Genomic DNA, 23,834 nt, shown 5'->3' on the forward strand with positions numbered 1-23,834 from the left:
GTCGATGCATCATCCATGCACACCTATTTTTTAAAAATAATAATAAAAGAATATATTTATAATACAAAAATTTACAAATAAGTCCTCAACATCAGTGTTATTAACACCAAGGATCTATTTGTATTTTTTATTACAAATAAATCATTTTAGATCTCATTGGCACCGTTGTCCTTCGTATACGTAACTTACTGTATCTTCTGCGGGGAGACTAGGGGATGACATCAATGTCATTGGCATTATCATGTTGGACCACGACACTAATGATGTTGGTGGCAAAAAAGAATTAATTTTCAGAATAAATATTTTTAGGAGTTTATTTGTAAAATAATCTTTCAAAAAAAATCTAAAATGTGAAAAAAATATCCAGTTCACTTGTGCTCATCTCATCTCTCTCGCTGCAGCTCGTTGGAGCTAGATGTAGTCTGGACAAGTACTCCCTCCGTCACAAAATAAGTGTAGTTTTATACTATTCACGTTTAATATTTGATCTTTCGTCTTATTTGAAAATTTTTTATGATTAGTATTTTTATCGCTATTAGATAATAAAACATAAATAGTACTTTATGTGTGACTAAATATTTTTAAATTTTTCATAAATTTTTTAAATAAGAAGGACGGTTAAACGTTAGACACGAATATCTACGTCTACACTTATTTTGGGACGGAGTTAGTACTACACATGATGTGCATGGGGTGATGGATTGATGTATGCCTTACAGCATTCCATATTTCCATCCATCCCCTTTCTGTGCTGCCGTCTCCTCGGCGCACAGCTCCCGGCACCGCCGCACCGGGCATGGCGAGCTCTGTGTTTGTCTGACACGGGCCGGGGAAATGGGCGAGCGAGCAGCCAGCAGCTGAGCCGATGAATCACCGCCATCATCGCATCCTCGTTCACCGCACAAATTTTAACAATTTGAGCCTTTAAAAAATTAATTTTACAAATGAATTATAGTCAAAACTTATTTAAAAAATAACACTTTTCTTCAGCGCCAAATCGTATGGCGCTGAATTTAGACATCTCAGCACCAAATAGCACGGCGCTGGATATACGTTGGCATGCCGACTCAGCCTCCCATCTGTAGTGGCACGGCATTCAGCACCAGTTGACGTGACGCTGAGGTGTCTAAGTTGAGCGTCATACGATTTGGCGCTGAACAAAATGGTTATTTCTGAAATAAGTTTTGACCACGATTCATTTGTAAAATTAGTTTCTGTAAAGTATCAAATTATCAAAATTTGTGTATGCTACCGCACGGTAAGCACGCTTACCGCGGAGGTATGTTTAAAGGAAAACCACAGTAACCTCCATAAATTTAAAAAATATTTTAAAATTTTGATAAATTTTACACGGTTTGCCAAGTTTACTGCACGGTAACCGTGCTTACCGCCAGGACACGGTAACCCCAGCCCCGGAGGTTTAGGAAACCATGGATTCAGATAACAAACTCACCACAACACGAGCAGATACTTGCGTAGTAGCACGTAATACTCCCCCGTTCACATATAAACATAACTGTCGGTTTCATAACTACTATTGATTTTGATTTGGAGATAGTACATTGGTCAATAATATTTTCTGAATAATCTAATTATTTAGTATCAGAGCTGTACCGTCTGATTTTTTTAAAAAATTGATTCACTCTGACATCGTTTAAGAAAACAACGGCCAAAATCAATTTAACCCCAAACAAAACTGATACTCCTACTCCCCTCATTAGGCAAAAAAGAAAAAGTGATCTTTGGCAGGACGATTTTGATATAATAGTTTATGACAAGTAACTAACTCTGATCTTTGTCAAATTCTTCTAACTTTTCCTGAAACGATTTGTGCAGTAAATCTCATTAGGCAAAAAAAGAAAAACTGATCTTTGGCAGGACGATTTTGATATAATAGTTTATGACAAGTAACTAATTCTGATCTTTGTCAAATTCTTCTAACTTTTCCTGAAACGATTTGTGCTGTAAATCTCATTAGGCAAAAAAGAAAAACTGATCTTTGGCAGGACGATTTTGATATAATAGAGAGAATGAGTGATGCACTGTTGTCTTAAGAAGGAAAAATGAGCAAGTTTGAAGCTGGACTAAAGACGAAAAATATATAGATGCGAAGCTTAGTATTCTAGTCCTGTGTTTTTTTAATTATTATTCAGTTGTAAGGCGGTGAATATAAAGATCAGATTTTTATTTAATATCTTCAGAAAATGCGGCCTTCTGTCTCTCACACCGATTGTTGTTCCGTTCGCAATGGTAGCGTAGCGTGGCCATCCTCCGAGTTCCGATGAATCCTATCCGTCACCAATGAATAAGCTGCTACGAACAAATAAACGCGACAGTACATCATGAGCTCTCTATAAGTACCGTATTTCCTCCGTTTCACGGAAAAAAACTAACTTTTCACTATGAATTTGGATATAGACTATCTATATTTATAGCTGAAGATTAGCTTTTTTTTTAACGGATGTAGTACTGTGAGCTAATGAGACAAGTCTATTGGAGGAGTAGGTTGTACTTCAGAAGTTACTGCATAGAAAAAGTACAAATTATCCCTCCTCAAACTATCGCGATCAACTGAATTACCCCCTAAACCAAACAACCGGACATTCTCCATCTCTAGCTACACAAATCGGACGAATTACCCCCAATTCAATCCACAGTGGTTCTGGTCTACGTGACGTATGCGTGGCAGTACAGTCAACATTTTATTTATAAAAAAATATAGGACCCACACACTCTTCCTCTCTCTCTCTTCTCTCTCTCACAGGTCGGCGGCGGCGGGAGACACGGAGCGGAGGCGGCGGGTGACGCGGAGGCTGCGACAGCGGGGGATGAGGAAGACGACGACGAGGATGGTGACGGAGAAGTGGTCGGCGGTGGGTGATGCGGAGGATGGCGGCAGGGGACTCCACCGGCGCCGCCGCCAGGGAGGAACCGCTCCGGCAGGAACACGTCTAGGCGGTCCGGCCACGACGTCGGGTTGCGCGCGATGGCACACACGTTCACCAGTACATGCGTGCCGACAGGGACGTCGTTGCAAGCAGCCACCGTGTCCTCCATGGCGTGGTGCGGGACGAGCAGCGGGCCCACCGGGTGCAGCCGCAGCGCCCCCTTCACGACGGCGTCAACGTAGGGGAGGTCCGGCAGGTCGCTCTCCGCCACCCACCGCGCCCGCCCCACCACGCGGTCAAGCTCGTCGGTGGCGGTGGCGATGGCGTCGGGGCAGCGGAGGAGCTCCGCCATCGCCCACTCCATTGTCACCGCGCTACTCTCCGTGCGCCGGAACACCTCCCCATCAGCGCTGCCGTAGACGCCCGACCACTTCTCGCCGACCGACATGTGGAGGATGTTCCGCAGCGTCGCGTTCACGAGGCACTCGCGCACGGCAACGGCGTGGCTGGCACATCCAAATAGGTTGCGAACGAGCGCCCGGATCTCCTCTGCACGGATGTGCTCGTAGGAGTCGACGCTGTCAGAGACTGAGAGAGAGAAGAGAGAGAGGAAGAGTGAGACAAAGAGTAAGAGAGAGGAAGAGTATGACATGTGGGTCCCACATTTTTTAATAAATAGAATGGTTACTGGACTACCACGCTGGACTACCACGCGTACGTCACCTAGATCAAAACCACAGCGGATTGGGTCGAGGGGGGGTAATTTATCTGGTTTGTATAGTTGTGGTGGAAGAATGTCCGGTTTTATGGTTCATGGGGTAATTCGGTCAACCGTGATAGTTCAGGGGGATAATTCGTACTTTTTCCTTTCTGCATTGCAAACATACTGACAAGAAAGAATTAGGGCCCCTTTAATTTGTAGGAAAAATATAGAAATTTTGGAGGATTTCAATCCTATGAAAAAAAATCTTATGAAGACCTTTGAAACAAAGGATTGAATCCTATCCAATCCTTTAAAATTCCTATGGAATGGGTAATCCTATGCACATTTTGGAGAAAAGTTAGTAAGAGGTCTAACCTTTTGGAACATTTCCTCTGAGTCTATCTCTCTCATCTGATTCCTGCGTTTTTCCTGTGGTCCAATCAAACGGTCATTCCTATGGTTTTCCTGTGTTTTGCAATCCTCTGTTTTACAATTATATTCCTGTCAGAATCTTGTGTTTTTCTTATTCCTCTGTTTTTTCATTCCTACGATTCAACGATTCAGGGGGGCAAATCAACACATGGTCCAGTTCAAGCAGCAAGTGGGCAGAAAAAAAGGCAGCACAAAACCGAGAAAAAGGGTGACGGGATGCAACAGTGCCAACAACGAAAACGTCTCTCATCTCTTTTGCTTTGCTGCAGCCTTTTTCTTCCACGAGCATCAGAGCATGCATGTGAATCTCCCATCTCTTCGCGAAGAAAGCAGGAAGAGGAGGCGTGGAGGATCGAGTGGCACTACCAGTTTTTGCCCGCATCGGGCCATCATTTTTAAACGAAACAGACATGGGGCGCACGTACGGCGGCACGAATACGTAGTACTACGTACAGCTGCAGCGCTCCATTTTCCTATGCCGCTTTTGATGCAACCAAACGTAATGCTTCGTTGCAACGGACCGCCACCTTAGCGAAAGCGTGCGCTCATCTTTGTTCCACCATCGCATCTAATTATCATTCCAAGGATTATACGTATCTTATCATCTGCTTGTTAGCTCATCTGCCATAGCCATTTTAAGTTGGTTTTAAGATTTTCTTGATCTTAGGCTATTTTTTGGCATTAGGTTTTATAAACAGCCAATAACATGTACTAGTACATAAAAGATGTATTCATATAGATTAAATTTCAAAAAATTACAACTATATTGACAAAACTATCATTTTGCTGCAACATTAGTGGTCTATTTCAATTTGTTGTAACAATATTGTGGGGAATTATTACAAATCTATAACTTTTACGTGATATGCTGCTACATGCTATATGGGCAACGAAACCTAGGGCACCTTTGATTTAGAGGAAAAACATAGGAACTTTGGAGTATTTCAATCCTGTAGGAAAAAAATTCTATGAATGCCTTTGAAACAAAAGATTGAATCCTATCATATCATTTGAAAATCCTATGGAATGGACAAACCTAAGATTTTGGAGGAAATTTAGCGAGAGTTTCAACCTCACTATGCCGAACCATGCTAGCTGTGACGGGCCTAAACCATCACCTCTGACGGATTCGGCCCCTCGTCAGAGATTAGTGGTCAGTGATGACTTTCTTCACCTTTGTCGGGTGAAGGGCCGTCAGTGGTGACCAGCCCCTATAACGAGCCGTGTATAGAACCCATCACAGGTAACTATTATCTCAAACGGCCCATTAGTTTGTGAGACGTCAGTGATGTCTATAATCCAGCAAAAGAAAAGGAAAAATAGATTGCAACCCATCACAGGAGTGAAAAAACCCTAGCAAGAAAATTGGCGCACGCTGCCATGGTGGTGCTTGCTGTCACCGCATCACCATCACAAAAACTTCAAACTGACCGACAACTAGTGTTCAGATCTGCGCATCCCCGGCCTCGTGGAGGCCGGATCCGGCGGCTAGCGCGGTCGGTGGTGGAGGTGAGGGAGGCGTCGATGGCGTTGGCAGCCGGGAGGCGGGGGAGGCGCCGTCGGGGGGTGGCGGTGATGGATCTGAAGGGAAGGAGGGGGGAGGTGGAGGCGTAGGTGGTGGCCGGCTGGCGCGGGCGGAGGCAGAGGCACGGTTGGAGGTGTCGCCGACAGAGGCGGCGGAGGTGGAGACCGATGCCGCCGTCGGGCCTCGGCCGCCTCCCCTCCCGCCATCGGCCGCTACCGTGCCACGGCTCCAGATCCGTCGTTCGCCACCGCGCCTCCCCTCCCGCCCCTGACGAATCTGGCGGCTAGGCCGGCGCCGCCGCCGCGCCTCCCCTCCCACCCTTGCCGGATCTGGTGGCCGGGCCGGCGCTGGCGCCCCCGCCCCTCCCGCCTCTGCCGGATCTGGCGGCCGGGCCAGCGCCGCCGCGCCTCCCCTCCCTCCCCTGCATAGAGAAAGAGAGGAGAGATAGAGAAGAAGTGGAAGAGATAGATGAGAAGTGGAGAAGAGGGAGCCGGCCTTATCTCCTCCCGTGGGCCCCCTTGGGAGAGGAAATATCTCCTCCAAGTGTAAGATTCGGATATATATATATATATATATATATATATATATATATATATATATATATATATATATATATATATATATATATATATATATATATATATATATATATATATCAAACGGGCTAGGACTTAAAGCCGTTTGAGGTGAGTAAACCTCACCTCTGACGGGCCATCCGACTGTGACCCGTCATAGGTAACTAGTCACCTGTGACGGGTTAGGACTTAAACCCGTTTGAGGTGGGGTAACCTCATCTATGACGGGTTTCATTTTCAACCCGTCACAGGTGACTAGTTACCTGTGACGGGTCGCAGCCGGATGGCTCACCGATGAAAGCATCCTGTAGGACCCGTCAAAAGTGACATTTATCACTGACCAACACTTATGCCCATCACAGATATGCTGTTAAAGCTATGAGGATCTGGCGTAGTGCCTCTTGAAAAATTTCCTATAATTCTATCTCTCTCATCCTATTCCTATGTTTTTCCTATGATCCAATAAAATGTTTATTCATGTGTTTTTACAATCCTCTATTTTGCACTTTCATTCCTGTTAAAATTTTTTGTTTTTTCTAATCCTACGTTTTTTTCATTCATACTATTCAGGTCCTTAGGGTGTGTTTAGTTCACGTTAAAATTAGAAGTTTGATTGAAATTGTAACGATGTGACGGAAAAGTTGAAAGTTTGTGTCTAGGAAAGTTTTGATTTGATGTGATGAAAAAGTTAAAAGTTTGAAAAAAAGTTTTACAACTAAACTCGGCCTTAGACTGCGAACATTTCAGCAGCATAAATAATTTGGATAGTTGGAATACTGCATGCGTTGGAGCGACCGGGAGGGACGGACGCGTACGAGAGGAGTATAATCCAATAGAAAAGGTAATGGTCATCACGACGCCGGCCGGACTCGTACTGTCGCACGCCCATCTCTCGCTCGCCCAATCCTCCATCCGCCACGGTCCGGTCCAGTCCCACTCCGGCGCGGCGCATTGGTACTTGCACATACTCCCATCGCCGAGCTATCGCAGATAGACCACGCACGCACAGGGATAAGTCAACTCATCACAGGGCTTTGTGGCGCAGCAGTAGCCGGAGTAGTATCACAGATTCACAGGACCATCTCGTCTCGTCTCCCTCCTGTTTGATCCGCCGCACGTCGCGTCACGGCGGAAAGCAGATTGGATTGGCGTCGCTGCCCAATCCTGCCGAAACCGCATGCCACCACCTGGCAAAAAGGATGTCGCTGCCACCACCCCACCTCTAAATTTTTACATGCATATGGACTTTTACTCCTACGCGAGAAAATACTCCTACTGCTTCGGGTGTGTTTAGTTAACGTTAAAATTAGAAGTTTAGTTAAAACTGAAACTATCAGGGTTATGTATAACACATATCTAATAGGAGTTGATTAAATCTCTACAGGACCCACCACATGCCATATCCTATGCGGAAACAACCTGTGAATATAGGAGGAGTTCCGGATAAGGAAAGACAACCATAATTCTACATGGAAACGACAAGGACAACTCGGATTGTATCCATATTGGTTTCCCTAGTTTTACTTGGACAAGAGGACACCTATGGGTATAAATACAAGACCCCCTAGGAGGAGAGGACACAATCAACATACACGGAATAATAGATCAAGACACAAGATCAATATACAAGCCAACATACACCAAGATAAGCCGCCGGATATCGACATCAGAGATATGCCTGGATCGACCCTGTCCGGTACCTACAGAGGTCGGCCGTAGGGATCTAGCGTCGTCTCTAATCTCGCCGGGCACAAACTCGAAGAGGAAGACTACCTTGTTGTCGACTACGAGTCAGACCTTCAGACCGCCATGTCAACAACAGTTAGATAGGCTACCCCAAATATTGTACTGGTGTGATTATGGTGAATAAGAGCAATACCTGCTTCGGCCAACAGGATGTAGGGTTATTACCTGACAATTCAGGGGCCCGAACCTGTATAAAAATCCCTGTCTCCATCTCTTTTACCTCAATCTCGCATATACTCTAGTACCAACGATCTCCATACTATGCAAATACCGGAATCGCGACATCAAACGTGACAGGAACGATGTGACGGAAAAATTGAAAATTTATGTATGTAGGAAAGTTTTGATGTGATAGAAAAGTTGGAAGTTCAAATAAAAATTTTGGACCTAAGGGCTTGTTCACTTCACTACCATTTTTAACCTTACATTTTTTATGGCAAAATTAAAAAAATGGCTACATTTAGTTTGTTATCAAATTTTAGTAAGTACATATGGAATCTTGCCAAAATTTGATAAACTTGTCAAAATTTTAGTAATCTTATATCAAAACTTGATAAGATTGAAAATAATAGCAAAGTGAATAAGCCCCTGAACTCCGTCGAAAAAGGAATTTCTCTTCGTGTTTCACTACACATGTTTTGCCCGTGACACCCGTGGTTAATTGTGGTCAAATCGGCGACCAAAATCTGCTCTATCCAAATGTGGCGCGACGTACGTACAATAATTAAAGACAACTCCATCGTACTGGCGTACTGTAGATGCGATGATATGCGAGACGCCCCCTATACGATCCAGTAGCTATTGCTGGTGGGCGGTACACTCTCAGACGTTCCTCGTGCCGGACGTTAATTCAATTGGGTAATTTATTAGTAGTATTACTTCTACCAGTATACGGAGTAGTGTTTCAGGCAGCAGCTAGGTTGCCCGTGCGAACGCATAATGGCACGTCTCATAAATGCACCACTGTCTCGTCGTCCGTCCTTCGCTTTGCTTTGCAGATTGCAGGCATGCGCTTTCTGATACGGTACACGCATGTACTCCAAATGTGTATAAACGTAGCGATACGTACGTGTTGGTGTTAAGGGCAGGTGACAATGTACGTTTCTGGACAGATTACGATCCCATCTGATCTCGCATGCACTTGGACGTATGTATACCACCATAACGATACAGTATATGTGTGTACTCATGTACTGTAGTAGACATGGAGTACGTGCGTATCGCCGGCACGAGCAGCTGCACCCTGCACGGCGGGATGGGCTCGGGATGGATGGATGGATGGATGGAGACGTCGGGAGACGCGAAAACCGGCGCGTTTTACAGGCGATTCCCCTGCGATCCAGCGGCAGAGAGACGTACGCCACGGAGGAGCGACGAGACCGGTGGGGAGCGGCGCGTGACGGCGTGAGGCCGCCGGGTCGGTGGATCATCCGTTCCGTGACGCGCCGCGACGAGTTGTGGACGACGGAAACCGCGCGCGATGGGCGCCGCGCCGGGACCCGGGAGGGTACCGGAGCGGACACGGTGGCCCGCGGGTGGCCGTGTGTGTAGCCGTACCGGTAAGTCGGGCACTGGCGTTGGGCCCTTTTTTTCCTTAGGCCTGGTTAGTTTCTAATTTTTTTTCTAAAAACGTCACATTGAATATTTGGATATAAACATGAAGCATTAGCTATAGATTAAAAAAGCTAATTATATAGTTTGTATAGAAATCGTAAGATGAATATTTTGAGACTAATTAGTCCATGATTAGCCATAAGTGCTGCAGTAATCCACATGTGCTAATGATGGATTAATTAAGCTTAATAAATTCGTCTCGCGGTTTCCAGGCGAGTTAAGAAATTAGTTTTTTTCATTCGTGTCCAAAAACCCCTTCCGACATCCATCAAACTTCCGATATGACACCCAAAAATTTTCTTTTCACGAACTAAACACACCCTTGCTCGATATATTGCAGGACGGTATCTTGTTCGGACAATGTATTAAAAAGAAAAATAGAAGACAATGTATTGTGTACTTCAGATACCTATGAGATATCACCTGATATACCTGGTAGGTTTATTGTCCCATAGAAGTCCCCTAAAATTTAAAAGAAAATAGGTGACATTGTATTGTGTACTTCAGAAATTTTAGCCAATCTTTTCCATGATCCCGAGTTTTTCTTCTTCCCTTATATATCCTAAATTTTGGTTTTTGATATCTTCCATACTTTTTTCGGTTAGTCAACTGTTTTAATGATGTAAAAAAAGAAGTCAATTTTGCCATTGGACAATGCATAAATTTATAAAAATCTTTTATTGTGTGACTATCATATTCATAAGTTTGTTGAACGAGAAAATATTATACGCAGAAAATTTAGTATATATTTAAAAAAATGTCATTTTTTTAAAAATGGAAACAACAATTAGTCATTGTAGCATTTCTTTTGGGATAATACTTATGACATGCAACAAATTTGTTGTGCTACTATTTTACAAAAATATGCTACATATACTATTGTTAATAAATAATAAATGTTATGTTTTGCTATGAAATCTAAAAATAACCTTCTGACAATAATATCTCACACAACAAACTCATAAATATATAAGTCCTATGTACAAACTTCTAGACTTCAACAATATAGTACTCCATAATTTCTTTCTTCCATGACTAACAGCAAAATATATATTTTTATAGAAATTAGACAGTTAACTAACAAAAATGTATGGATAGAATCCGAATCAAAATTTGGAGGTATAAAAGGGAGTGAGCACAACTCATAGGTACAAAAGGAATTGGTCGAAATTCTAGGGCATACAAGAAATTTTCTAAAAAAAGAGACATTGCCTTTGGCAGTGAACCATAAAACGTGGTCCCACATGTCGGTCGTGGTAGCTCGGGCATCGGGTATCTTGTTTGGCTCCGTGGATGGCTGGGCGGCTATATGGCACGACAAAAATATAGAAAAATATAGAGTTACTCCTAGTTACTACCTCTGTCTTCTAAAATATAGAAAAATATAGAGTTGGATATAAATATTAAGAAAAATGGTAGAATTAAATGGGAAGAATTGTGATTGATCGAGAATATAAGGTTGGTAGGGAATTTTGCGTGATAAAAGGTTGTGATTGGTCTTAAAAAAAGAATGTATGTGTTGAAGTTGATAGTATACCTCTCGTGTTTGGTGCGACTAGTTTGATCCATGTAAATGAACCAAATTTTGGTTTCAATTTGTGGGAACCACATGAAGAAAATGCCGATCTCACTAGCGTTTGCCTCCTACTGCCGCTGCTGCGCAACCGGATGGAGAATATTTTTATTCGGTTGTGGTCGACTTCAGTTTGAAAACCGATTTTTTTTTCACTTAGACACATCGTCCGACTCTCACAGTGTGCTCAGTTTGTCTTTTATTTCATTCTATGAGGGTCCGATTTTAGTCTTATATTCTCTTTCCTAAAATATAAAATATTTTAGTTAAATGATATATATTCCACTGCTACAAATCTGAACGTGCTAGGATATATATCACCCAACCAAATTTCTTTATACTTTGAGATGTGGAGAATATTGGAGTTGCTCTTATATTCTAGATAAATTTTTAAGACCAATAGTTGTTATGCTTTAGGACGGATGGAGTACAAGTCATTACATAGCTTTTTAGCATTGTACTGTTCATTTTTTTCGTTTTCTTTTCTTTCACCGACATGTCGCTGTGACAACGATTTATCGGGCCCACCGGTTAGTGGCGTTTTCGTACATGTGTCTTTGCCTTCAATTTGATGTTAAAATTTTGAAATGCACTGTACAAGGGGAACACAGCGGTGTGGGAAATGCGTCTTCCAAGATCCATGCTCGCGATGCTAGCCGGCGATGGCGAGGGGAAGGAAACACAGCGGTGTGGGAGATGTAAAGGTTGGCCTTTGCGACGCATAGTGATATACCCAGTTTTCTTTCTGCGTTTAAGGTGATTAGCCACTTATTGGAGAAGACAATCAATTTACACATAATTAACTAAGTATTAACTATTACAGATATTTGAGTTACTTCAAAATCGCATCGTTTATACTCCCTCCGTACCAAAATAAGTGTAGTTTTTACACTGTTTATGTCTAACGTTTGGCTATTCGTCTTATTTAAAAAAATATGTTTAGTATTTTTGTTGTTATTAGATGATAAAACATGAATAGTACTTTATGTGTGACTATTTTTTTTAATTTTTTCACACATTTTTCAAATAAGACGGATGGTCAAAACATTGAACACGGATATCTATGGCTGCACTTAGGGTGTGTTTGAGTAGAAGGGGATTGAGGAGATTGGGAAGATACGCAAAACGAGGTAAGCCATTAACTCATGATTAATTGAGTATTAACTATTTTAAATTTCAAAAATGGATTAATATGATTTTTTAAAGCAACTTTCATATAGAAATTTTTTGCAAAAAACACACCGTTTAGTAGTTTGGGAAGCGTGCGTGCGGAAAATGATGTGCATTCTCACTCCCTACCACCCAAACGAACGCAACCTTATTTTAGGACAGAGGTAGTAGCGTGTTAGATTGCCCATGATAATCCAGTAATTAAAGCAAAGTTAATAATACAGCCGACCTGTTGGTTATAAGGTTCTTTGTAGACTTCTATTAGCCTGCCCATATAATAGTTAGCTCTTTACAATTAATACATGGCCTACTTGTCTCTCTTACATAGTTTCTTGGTTCTTGTGTCTAAGCCGGCTATAAGTTTATGGCCCGCTTCTCCTCTCTCTCCTCTCCTTCTTCTCCACCTTAGCATTTAGCCGGCTTATAGCTTACTATTATACTTGCTCTTAGTAACTTATAAGAACAGCAGGGCCTAGTAAGAGCTGTCCACTGCCAAGTTCATGCCAGCTCGTCCAGAAAGGATATGATCATATGAATATGAATCCACGGTCGATTCCGTCGATCTCGCCGGTCGCCACAGCCTTGCCGTCACCTGTCGCGCAAGGGAAGGAAGCGTGAACTGTTGCCTCGCTGAGCCACACTGGGCTGTGTATGTTCTTATTCAGTTTTTCTTCTTCTTCCACGGAGCCGAAGCGAAGCCCAGAAGCGAGGCTGCAACTATTGCAAATGTCAGTCTCCAGCGTCTCTAGCCGTCGCCGTTGTGCATCGGTACTTGCAGAGTGAGCGCTTTGCCGCTGGCTGGCAGCTCAGCTCGATCAGGGACGAGTCAACTCAGAGGGAAGAGCTGTATGCGTGCTTTGTGGAGCAGGAGCATCTCACAGATTCTTCGCAGGAAACACTACTATTCCCAGTCGCCCACTTCTGTTTGATCCTTGTGTCAGTTCAGAGAAAAGGATTACTATCTGTAATCCTGTACTCCAACACGAGTTCAGAAACGAAACCTTTGGCGAAAAATGGACAGTATATGATACTCGGATCGAACAGCTAAACCTGTCTCTGATCAACACTAGTATACTGCTGTAGTTGTATTTTTTCAGACAGGATTCTGAACTGAAGCAGCAGTCATCCGGGCACCGGCTCTTCTTAAACTGCTCCTCCCCTTCTGCTCGTGCTGTAATTCTTCGTGACAGTGAAGAACTGAATCCTATCTTACTCTACTAACTTCTTAAGCTTGACATGTGAAGATGCCACATCATCATCTACTAACAAAATACCACATCATCATCCACTAACAAAATGCCACATCATCATCTATTAATCCACTAATTAACAAGATGCCACATTATCATCCACTAACAATCATCACATTTAAACATCATGTAAACATGCTATATCTTTATAGCTATTATAATTTAAGAGCTTTTCAAATATAAACATGTTAAATTATCATCCAACATAATTCATATAATGTTTCAATGTATATCTTTATTATATTTTATGATATCCTATATACTTATATAGTTCATCCTCACTTAGTTAGTACTTAAATGATTAATCTATGGTCCAAATTATCTTTCTCCTTTTTTTCCTTTAATTAAGTCATATCACATCAATTGTTTTTAGCCTTTAGATGATTATTCTACGGTCCAAACTATATCCCTATTTTTCTTCTTCCATAAAGTCATACTGAATCACCATTCTACATACTATTTAAATTTAAATTATCATAAACTACATTAATTTACTTAATCTGATGTTATCTAGCTATCTTATACGTTATTTTTTTTTGTTATCATACTAAATTCCCGCAACAATACGCGGGGTTTCACCTAATTGTGATTATAGTAGATGGCTTGTGCTCGTAAAATGCATAGATTTGGTGGCATTGACTGGTTCTGTCTGCTTGCTCATGCTGTTGGAGCTTAGCTGCAATCTGTCAGTGATAATTCCTGGGCAGTTGCACCATTATGCTCGTCTGAGCCATGGAGACTGGAGTTCAACCAGACTTTTTAAAAAAATAACAGAAACATACAGTAATGTGGCGCCGAAACAACAGGTGACGCATTATGGTAGACATGCAAATTAACCAGCTACAATCATGGAACGCTTTTGTTTGCTCAAGGCACGACTCCACACTTGCAATAATAGTTCATCCTCCTGTCATCTAAATAGTACAAAACCTATCGATTCCTTAACTATGGAACCCAAAAGTACGTCAAAAGCTGGGTGTACAACATGTACATATATAGGACTAAAGATATTTCTGCATTACACTCCAAAAGTATCCATCTGCATCAAACAGATCAAACGACTGCTTGTTGTGGTGTTCAAGGGGCAGGACCCCAGGATGCACACCGATGAGATTTGGTATGGCCAAAGGCAAAAATATCTGGAACGAAACAAGGTGACAGAATGCCTCCTATTGCTATGTAAGAACTCAGAACACATTCAAGCCTCTTTTCTAGTTATCCTGTCAAAAAAGCAAAAGGAAAAAAAGAAGTTGATGAGACAGGTTACTTCCTAAGTATAGGAAGATAACAAATAGATTTACAGACCTGAAGCAATAGATTCCAAGAGCATCCTTGATTTCATGCACAACAGAAACGGCAAGATGCAGGTAAAGGCCCACTGCACAAATAAATAACACACTAAGACTACGTGTTGGTTGTAAACCTATAAAAGCAGCAAGCAGAAGGTAAACCTAGAAGTTGACATCAATCTATAACGTGTATACTGTTAATAGAATACTGTGGAGTATGCATCACACAATTGATAAAAAGAGGACCATAATGAGTTTTCCACTGTAACAGATGATGCAGGATTTCTTTTTTAAAAAAAGTTTTTGCGCTTGTGAGCAAACTAGGCCAACACTAGCCATTAACCTGAAACCAGTCCATCAATAAAACATAGGCATATCTACATGAGACTTTAGATTCCGGACTTTGCAATACATACAACGATATATAATCCAAGGGAACAAACAGAAGATTAATGTCAACCAAGCCAACAGGTTCCCACAAAAATGAGTGATCATACAATGAAACTAAGACCGAGTACTTCAGCAATCTCACACCAAAAATAAATAATTAAGGTAAATCAGTTCACCTGTGTATGCGCAATACAGGAAAAGAACCAGCAGCTCATCAACTAAAGGAATCCTGGCAATAGTAATAATGATATATCGTTTAATGGATCCGCGTAAATGGTTCACCTGAAATATTAGCAGTACTAGGGGCAACAAAGATAAAAGAAATTACCCAGCATTGATCTTTGCTGTGAGAGCATTTGCAATAGCGAAAGGAAGAAACACCAGAGACTGAAATAAGAGATATTTGGTATTTTACTTCAAGTGACTCATGTACACGTGATGTGCAGATAGAAACAAGACATGGAACTATGGAGTATGGACATACCATGCACATTCCAGTTTTGAGACCTTTGGGTTCATCACATAAATGAGCAAGTATCATCCTTCCCTGTCCATGCATGGCAACTCAAAATATGAGCACTAATTCCAGGAAGGAAAAACAAGGATGATGGTAGATTAGTATTATGCACTATGTTTGCAAATCTCACTCTACAGAAAAATGCTCCATCACTATTCAGTAAAGAACAAAGCGCAGTGGCACATTAGGTGAACCAAGTGGCATTAGGTGCTTCTTCAGCAACAGTATATCAGTACCAATATGTTGTGCATGTTAGCCATAAATGCTTTTCATAAAAATCCAGGCGGATAATGGGACTATCAAGTTTTTAATTGTCGCAATATAACTTGGATGGTTAGATATAACCTAATTAGTGATTTGTGATGGTTAGATAAAAATTCCTAGACTTATAACTGCTGTGCAGATAGATCAAAGTAGATCATAAGAAAGTTTTGCAAAGATGAAAACTATAATGAAAACTATAAGAAAGTAATTAAGGAACTGCAAGTTGATGAAATGCTGATCCACATTTAATGAACACAAGAATATCCAATATGATATATCGTCCACAAAACAAGCTAAACAGTATTCAGTTTACCACCCTTTCCAGATCAAAAGGCAAGGTCAGCTGATGGCAGGCATGTTCAGTTGCGTAACTAATTGCTGCCACAAGACAACAGTGATACAAATGCCCAAATACCATTGGCCTGATTTATCTGCATATGGACCCTTTGCAATTCTGCTGCACAGTTCTGTATAATTTGGTCATTATTTCATATAGTTTATAGTATTTTTATAGGTTAGATGGGTTGATCAAAACCTGATTGAAGCAGCCTATTGTTTTTCTAGTAACCTACTAACAAAGATCCATTTCCAAAATGTAGGAAGTTTTTACTTGCTCTTAGCAGACCACATTTTGACTCTAAACTCTTAGCAGGCCGCATTTTGACTCTAAACTCTAAAACTGGATACTTGACACCCCTCAGGTATTGAAACAAGGCTGGTTTCAAAAACGATTTTTGTCCTTGGTGCCCTCTCAGGCTCTCACTAACTGAAGCATGAAGAATGCTGAAATAGTGAAGAGAACTGGAGCATGGAGTGCCCCTGGTTGCTTTGAAATTTGAACTCATAGCAGGTGGCTGTTTTTAAGGATAGGCAAGGCCTAGCAGGAACCATGTGGTTAGAACTGATAAGCATGACAACAATGGGTATGACAGTGGCTGCTCCAGTGAATTGGTGATTGCGCACTGAGGAAGGAGGTAGAATCCTGTGTTAAACCATCGATTAAAATCCATGCTAGGGGCAAAACAAATTAAAAACTTACCACCAAATATCCAAAAGCAAAACCAGTTCCGATCACAAGCAGATGTGGCTGATTCCTCATAATATCTGAAGGAGAGAGGTAAGACCTGCACAATAATATACAGAATCCTAAGTATTTCATTCAGAGCATTGCATCATATAATAATAAACAACAAGATTACTGATATCCATACCAGACAGCAACTCCAGTTAACAATGCAATGAAAGGAAGGAGCTGCAAGCCAAATAAATATATATATAAAGTAAGAATTGCTATCTGCTGAGATGATCAGATGAAAGCAAAAGTCATATGGTCTGTTATTATTGGAACTGTTCATATGTTGTACTTCAGAAAAGTAACATTCTTTTTAAGAACATCAGGCTCTGTAGGAATTTTATAAAAAAAAGGATGTTGTTCTATAAATAGATATTTCATATATGTTGACTGAAAAAACTTTATAATAACATGGTTAGGACAGATTAAATCATGCCATCATTTTTCTATTGAAGGCTTGAGCAAGATTATTATCAGGGGCATATAATGATCGAGATGAAGATATGCTATCATGTGCTGTACCAAAAAAGAGCTTACAACAGTATTTAAAGATGCACGAATGCTTTGCCCTGTTAAACAGTTGTTTCTTAAATAAAACAAGATTCACTCAACAAGCTCCAAAATATGTACTCCTAGGTCTTGTCTTATTGTTTGAGAACTTGAAAATATGTACTACTAGATCTTGTTTCATTGTCTGTTGAAAACACACTGCCCAAGCAGCTACAATCTTGCCAACTATCCAACAACACATTGTTAAGAACATTGGGCGCCCGTTTAAGATAAAGCTTACGATGCAACAAAATTGAAATTAACAGCTATAAAAGATGAATTTGACATTTTACAAGAACTCAGGGCCGATTCGATTTGTAATGAGAAGTTGTTTATTAAATTTTCTGCATTCATACCACAAGATAAACAGACCTAACAGGGAAAAATATATTCATAGACATAAATGAATGGCTTAGAATTTCCAAAAACACACAGGACTATCACGGTTCTACAGCTTCAAAAGTTTCCAACTTCTAGTCTTACTACATAAGAAAAAAAATGCAATAAGCTTACCATTGCCAATGCCAATACCATGCTTCCTTTTCTTGCTTCAACTACTTTTTGGACATTGCTGACACTATTCAACAGGAGAATAGATCTCATTAAGTAATGATAGGTAAGAAGACACTGTAGAACAGTGCTGCTTTTTACTCTTACATCTTATGGAAAGTGCCACAAAAAGTCACTTAAGGCACCGATTCATGTAACAGAAAATAGCAACCATTAATAAGATGAACTTGATACTTATGGACCAAATTCTACGCAAGAATCAATTGTTTGTAAGAAAAGATGAGTCAAAAGATATATGGTACATGAGTGCTATTTGTTAATCTTATTTCATGCTGTGGAGCTGCTGCAAAAGTTACTTCAGAAAGAATAAGAAAGATAATTTACACTCACTTGGATCCAATGGTAGGGATTACGGCAAACAGGATCATAAGAATCATCACAATAATGTATAAGGGGATATCTGATACAATCGAAACAAAAAAATCAGAAATAATTCTAGTGGCAATTTTGTTGTCTTTTGTGCAGTTCGTTGGTAACATGTGCCAGTTGATGTCAAAGCTGATAGTAAATATGTGATTATGTTCATACAGAATGGAAATAAGTATTTTCTTGTGCTTGAAAAAACGTACCTGGAATAAATGGAAGGGGTACCCAACTTAAAAGGGGTATCGACTTCCGAAAATCTTGTGCCCACCATTCAGCGCCTATATTGGGACACAAAAGTTTCTATAACACAAGTGCTTACACTAGAACATTGCAACAAAGATCCATAGAATAAATGTGCACAATGTGTTAGTTTATTACAGAAATTACCAGTAAGAAAGGTAAAAGAGTGGGATAGATATATCAGCATCAGGCCCTCCGTAGGTCCATTTATTAAAGGAAGAATAAGTGTATTTGTAAAGAAGCTGGTGGCATGAGAATAGCAAATGTCAATAAACAATAGTCAGACCATCTGTGAATCAATGAATTAATGAATGTATTAATGTAATTAAAGTTGAAGAAAAAGAACATTTGCCAGACATTTTAGTAATTAATACTAGTAGGTTTTGTTACAAGCTGAGCCAGCAAATATCCATGTATGTAATCATCAGTTAAAAACTTTTCTATTGACAGAATTAGAAGAAACAGAACCCAAGATGTTACACAAACTGGAAAGGTAACATTTACTACATCATGGAAACAGGATAAAGCAGATAATCATCATATATAGTGATTGAAAAAAACAGACATTTGGTCTGCCATTTTTTTTTCTCCAAGTATGTTCTCTTGCATTTTGTTATGTCACATTATTTCAAAGCAAAATGAGAAAACAGCTTATTAACTTAAACATTACAGAGCTAGCTTCTCAAAACTTTAGGAAAGAGTAAAGTGTACGGGCGGTCCCTAAACTTGTGTGGGTGTGCCAACTAGGTCCCTGAACTCTCAAAATGAATTTTTGGGTCCCTCAACTTGTCTCGGGTGTCATGTAGGTCCAAACGGGTTTCAACCTACTCCGTGTGCTGACGTGGCATGTCATGGTAGCGCCTATGTGTCAGTAGAACTATTATGTCAGCCACATATAGAAAAAGTTAAGAACATATTTTTTCTCATGTCTTTTTCCATTTATTTTTTCAAAATTAAAAACATCATTTTCTCCTCTCTTTTTAAATTTTATTTTTTTCTACATGATTGACATGTGGATCGCACTAACACGTAAGCGTCACTGTGGCATGCCACGTCATCTCACGGAGTGGGCTGGAGCCCGTTTGGACCTATATGACACACATGACAAGTTTGGGGACCCAAAAATGCATTTTGAGAGTTTAGGGACCTAGATGATATATTTGTACAAGTTTAAGGACCGCTCGTGCACTTCACTCTTTAGGAAATATTCTTGTTCGCCACTGAACCTTTCAGAAAAGCCATACTGCAAATTTTTACATGATAGGTCCAGACTCCAGATCCACATGTGTGACATATAACACAGACTTACAGAAAAGATTGGTATTGTCCCACTAAATTAGGGCGTGTTCAGTCTATTGCCAAAATCAACCATACCAAATTTTGGTATGGACCATTGCAACCTTCTCAATTTCTACCAACATTTGGTAACCTTAGAAACTTCTACTCACGAAACTATATCAAAATTTGGTAAGGTGTCAAACTAAACACCACATTCACATCTTGATCTTGCCAAAATTTTGGTATTGTCAAATTTTGGCTTTACCAACAAATGTTAAGGTGTTTTTGGCAATGAACTGAACAAACCTTTAATCTTCATCAGAGCAAGAAGATTAGTATAGACTAACAGTACGTCTAAAGGCTCAGTGGTTGCTACAATAAGCAACATCCTTCTTGGAAAGAAAAGGATGAGAGCAGTTTTTGAGGAAATATACAGTAATCACAGGATAACTGAGTTCCAAAGTACTTACTGTTCCCATGTTGCAAGATAGAACGGGACAGCAGCAATCACCCAGAAACAGAAAGTAAACCTTCCACACATCAAGGTGCTTCCAAGGGCTAATGCTTCAAACTAACCAGGGATCAAATCAGTCAATATAGAAGTATAGAACAGAGTGATTTATATAGGTGAGATGGCTTAGGAATCCTTACAGCACAGGCAAGAGCATCACATCCTGTAAAATGACAAATTTGCATATTGTGAGTATAAGATAGACATGTGGGTGTGGAAAGAGCATTAAACCTTAACACATTACCATGATCAAAAAGTTCTCCTAGAGGACTTGATGAGCTAGTGCGCCTTGCTTGTTTACCATCAACAGCATCAAAAGTCTAGGAAAGGTACAATACAATACCATTAAAGCAAATGCAAGGCAGGAGCATAGTTCATAAAATCAAGTTGATGAACAACTGCATTATGATTTCCAGTTTATTTGGATATATTAGAAACACAATGCATACGGTAAACATATACAGAAAAAAAAATCAGAACTCTTTTACTACTTGCAATCTCAAGATGTTTCACAAACCTGGTATAAGAAGAGAAGTAATCCATGGGCAAGATGGACCCACCTAGGGGGAGCTGTGTCGAGGTGGGGCGAATAGATCTGCGAAATTAATATTCTATCAAGAAAAGAATGGGTGCAACATAACATGAAGCATGAAAAGAACGGGCGTTAAATAACACGAAACATGTAATGCATTAGAAGATATCAAAGTTAGGGCATTAGGCATTAGCAGCTGATATTTTTAACAGCTCCCTCAAATTACAAAAAATTCAAGCAAGAAAGAACCTTACATAGCCAAGAAGTGCTGATACAACTAGAAACATGAATCCAGTGAGTGTGATCTGAAATTTCAGAAAACATCATAACTGTTGACCATAGACAAGGAAGAACTGAGAATATGTAGATCATATTCTTACCATATTAGGTCTGAGTGTGGATCCATACATGCAAATGGAAAAAAAAATGAATCAGCATCCATGTTTTTGTTAAAAAAAGAGTAATATACATGAGTATCTTTGATAATTATTATGACACAACAGGAAAGCTGCAATCGTAGCCGCATACTACTCTACTTCTTTTACATACAGTTAGACAGTCATGGTTGTTAAACTCCTACAAAGTTGACCATTGGTCAGGCACATACAAGTGAATCATCAAAGCAAAACTAGCTCACAGATTAAGAAAAAGAAGCAAAACTAAACAGATCCTCAAGCAGACTTGATATAGTAAATGCCAAATATATGAAAACACATAGATGCATCAATTGAATTTGATTTATGAGCATAATCAGTCATGCTCACTGTGGTCCTATTCATGATGCAAAATGCCTCTCAGAGACATTTGAGTTTATTCCTTCCCTGTCTAGATGAAATGACATGGCATACTACTAAGTACTGACTTACTGGAATTATGTCAACAAATTAAGGCAAGCAAGCAAATAAAAAAATAACTAACTTTCCAACCTGTAAAATTACAGTTCAACCAGATGCTATGGTTTTAAAACCAGCTCAACCAGATGTTTCTTTTGACTGGTCAATTCAACCAGATGTTACTTCCCAGTTAAGGCCTTGTTTATGGAATAATTTCGCACCACAATAGGTGCGGAATAAATCCGAAAACGCTTACTATCGAACGTCCGATACGTGGAGAAATTCCGGACGGTCCCACAGTCAAAAGTCGCAACCCATCCTTTCCCAACCTTATCCTCATTCCTCCTCATCCAGTCATCCCTAACCTCTCGCATCGACTTCTTCTCCGTGCAGCTCGGCCACGGCGTCATCAGGTGGCGCTAGCGCCGCTGTAGACGGCGGGGCTACCGTCACGGGTGGCCGGATTCTAGCCGTTCAGCCAACACCGCGAGAAAGTGGTCGACGCCGGTTAGGCCTTGAGCTCGCCGGCGGCGGGGGCACCATGGTTGTCCGTTGTCAAAGAGGACTCGAGCTCGGCGGCGGTGGTGTCAACGTCACAAGGAGATACGGCCAGCGACGGTTAGGGCCCTGAGCTCGCCGGTGGCGGCGGCACTGCGAGGAAGCGGGCTGGAGCTTGAGGCGCCGTTGATGGAGATGGCCTTGAACTCGCCGACGAAGGTGAGGATGGTGGGAGCATCGAGCTAGCAAGGATTTGTTCCATGCTAGTTGCTAGTTTCTTTATGTTGCACACAAGTGTTTCTTGATGTTGCATTTGGTATTTCTTGATGTTGCAATTCATATTTCTGGATGTTGCATTTGGTACTTGATGCTGCAGTTGATTTCTTTGGATGTTGCATATGTTTTTGCTCTTGAAGTATGCGTTTTTTAGTGTTCACATCCGACTGAAACATTTTCGGTAAAATAATGAAACATTCTTCCATGAAGAATGGAACATCAAAGAAACAACTCTGATGAAACTTTTTTTTTGGAACAGTGAAACATTGCAACAACTTATGGTGAAACATTTATTTGGAACAGTGAAACATTGCAACATCTCTTAGTGAAACATTGCAACATCTCTTTAATACGTTGTGGAACACCGTCCGGAGATTTGTAAAACTGCGGCCGTCTGATGTGTAGTCGTCCCCGAATAAATCTCGTCCAATCCCTCCCACTTGGGGATTAACCAAACATGGGCTAAATGGTTCTTTCCTAAGTGTTCAAATGCAATGTCACTGCCTTTTTCCCTCAAAAAAGGAAAAAAAAATGTCACTACCCCCATATAGTATGACCAAATTCAATCCCCTCGCCCATGCTACTCCCTACACTTCCACAACTCAAGATCAAACACACACAAGTCCCTACCGCACACTAACCTAACAAATCACGAACTAGCAGACTACTAGAGAGCAGAGCCAGAGCACCATCAACTACTCAAACTCGAGCGAGGAGCGGGGAAGGGAAGGTGGGGGGGGGGGGGGGGGGCGCTCACGGCATCCAGAGCGGGAAGAGGGTGACGCATCTGCTCCAGAAGGGCTGGAGCACGTACTTGGCCACCACCGAGTGGTCCTGCCCGCTGTACCTGTACCGCTTCAGCGTCTCCACCCCGTGCGCCCCGATGTACCCCATCCTTCCCCTCGGCTCGCTCGCTCGCTCGTCGGCGGGGAGCTCCTGGTCGGGGGAGGCGTCGGCGGGGAGCAGTGGGGAGCTTGGGGGCGGCGGCGGCGGCGGCGAGATCGCGGAGGCGGAGAAGATGGGGAGCGGCGGATCAGTGATGGCGGCGATGGGTATATTCGAGTCGAAACGGTTCCCCCGTGGCTGGCCGTGGGCGTGGGCTGGTCTTTCGCTTTCGACTTTCGAGTGCACGTCACGACTCAGGGGAGCCTTTTTCGGTTGAAGGGGTGGCTG

At 41.3% G+C, this 23,834-nt stretch overlaps 1 protein-coding gene across 2 annotated transcripts; it reads right to left on the reverse strand.

Moving 5' to 3' along the window:
• Positions 1–14,265: 14,265 nt before the first annotated feature.
• LOC4340428 (choline/ethanolaminephosphotransferase 1) lies at positions 14,266–23,746 on the reverse strand. Of its 2 annotated transcripts, XM_015788368.2 has the most exons (18): positions 23,419–23,746; positions 21,435–21,444; positions 21,309–21,359; positions 21,040–21,117; positions 20,767–20,842; positions 20,663–20,685; positions 20,482–20,582; positions 18,881–18,975; positions 18,697–18,771; positions 18,458–18,527; positions 18,071–18,134; positions 17,148–17,188; positions 16,976–17,060; positions 15,640–15,702; positions 15,484–15,542; positions 15,332–15,384; positions 14,782–14,854; positions 14,266–14,696 (listed from the first exon to the last, which is right to left on the reverse strand). In XM_015788368.2, the coding sequence occupies exons 1-18, from the start codon at positions 23,553–23,555 to the stop codon at positions 14,675–14,677; spliced, it is 1,176 nt and encodes a 391-aa protein (XP_015643854.1). In that variant the 5' UTR covers positions 23,556–23,746; the 3' UTR covers positions 14,266–14,674. The 2 variants fall into 2 exon arrangements, with proteins under 2 accessions (XP_015643854.1, XP_066167738.1); XM_066311641.1 differs by lacking the exon at positions 21,435–21,444.
• Positions 23,747–23,834: the final 88 nt, after the last annotated feature.

The sequence above is a fragment of the Oryza sativa genome, chromosome 6 (assembly GCF_034140825.1).
Source record: "Oryza sativa Japonica Group chromosome 6, ASM3414082v1".
Classification (NCBI taxonomy): Eukaryota; Viridiplantae; Streptophyta; class Magnoliopsida; order Poales; family Poaceae; genus Oryza; species Oryza sativa.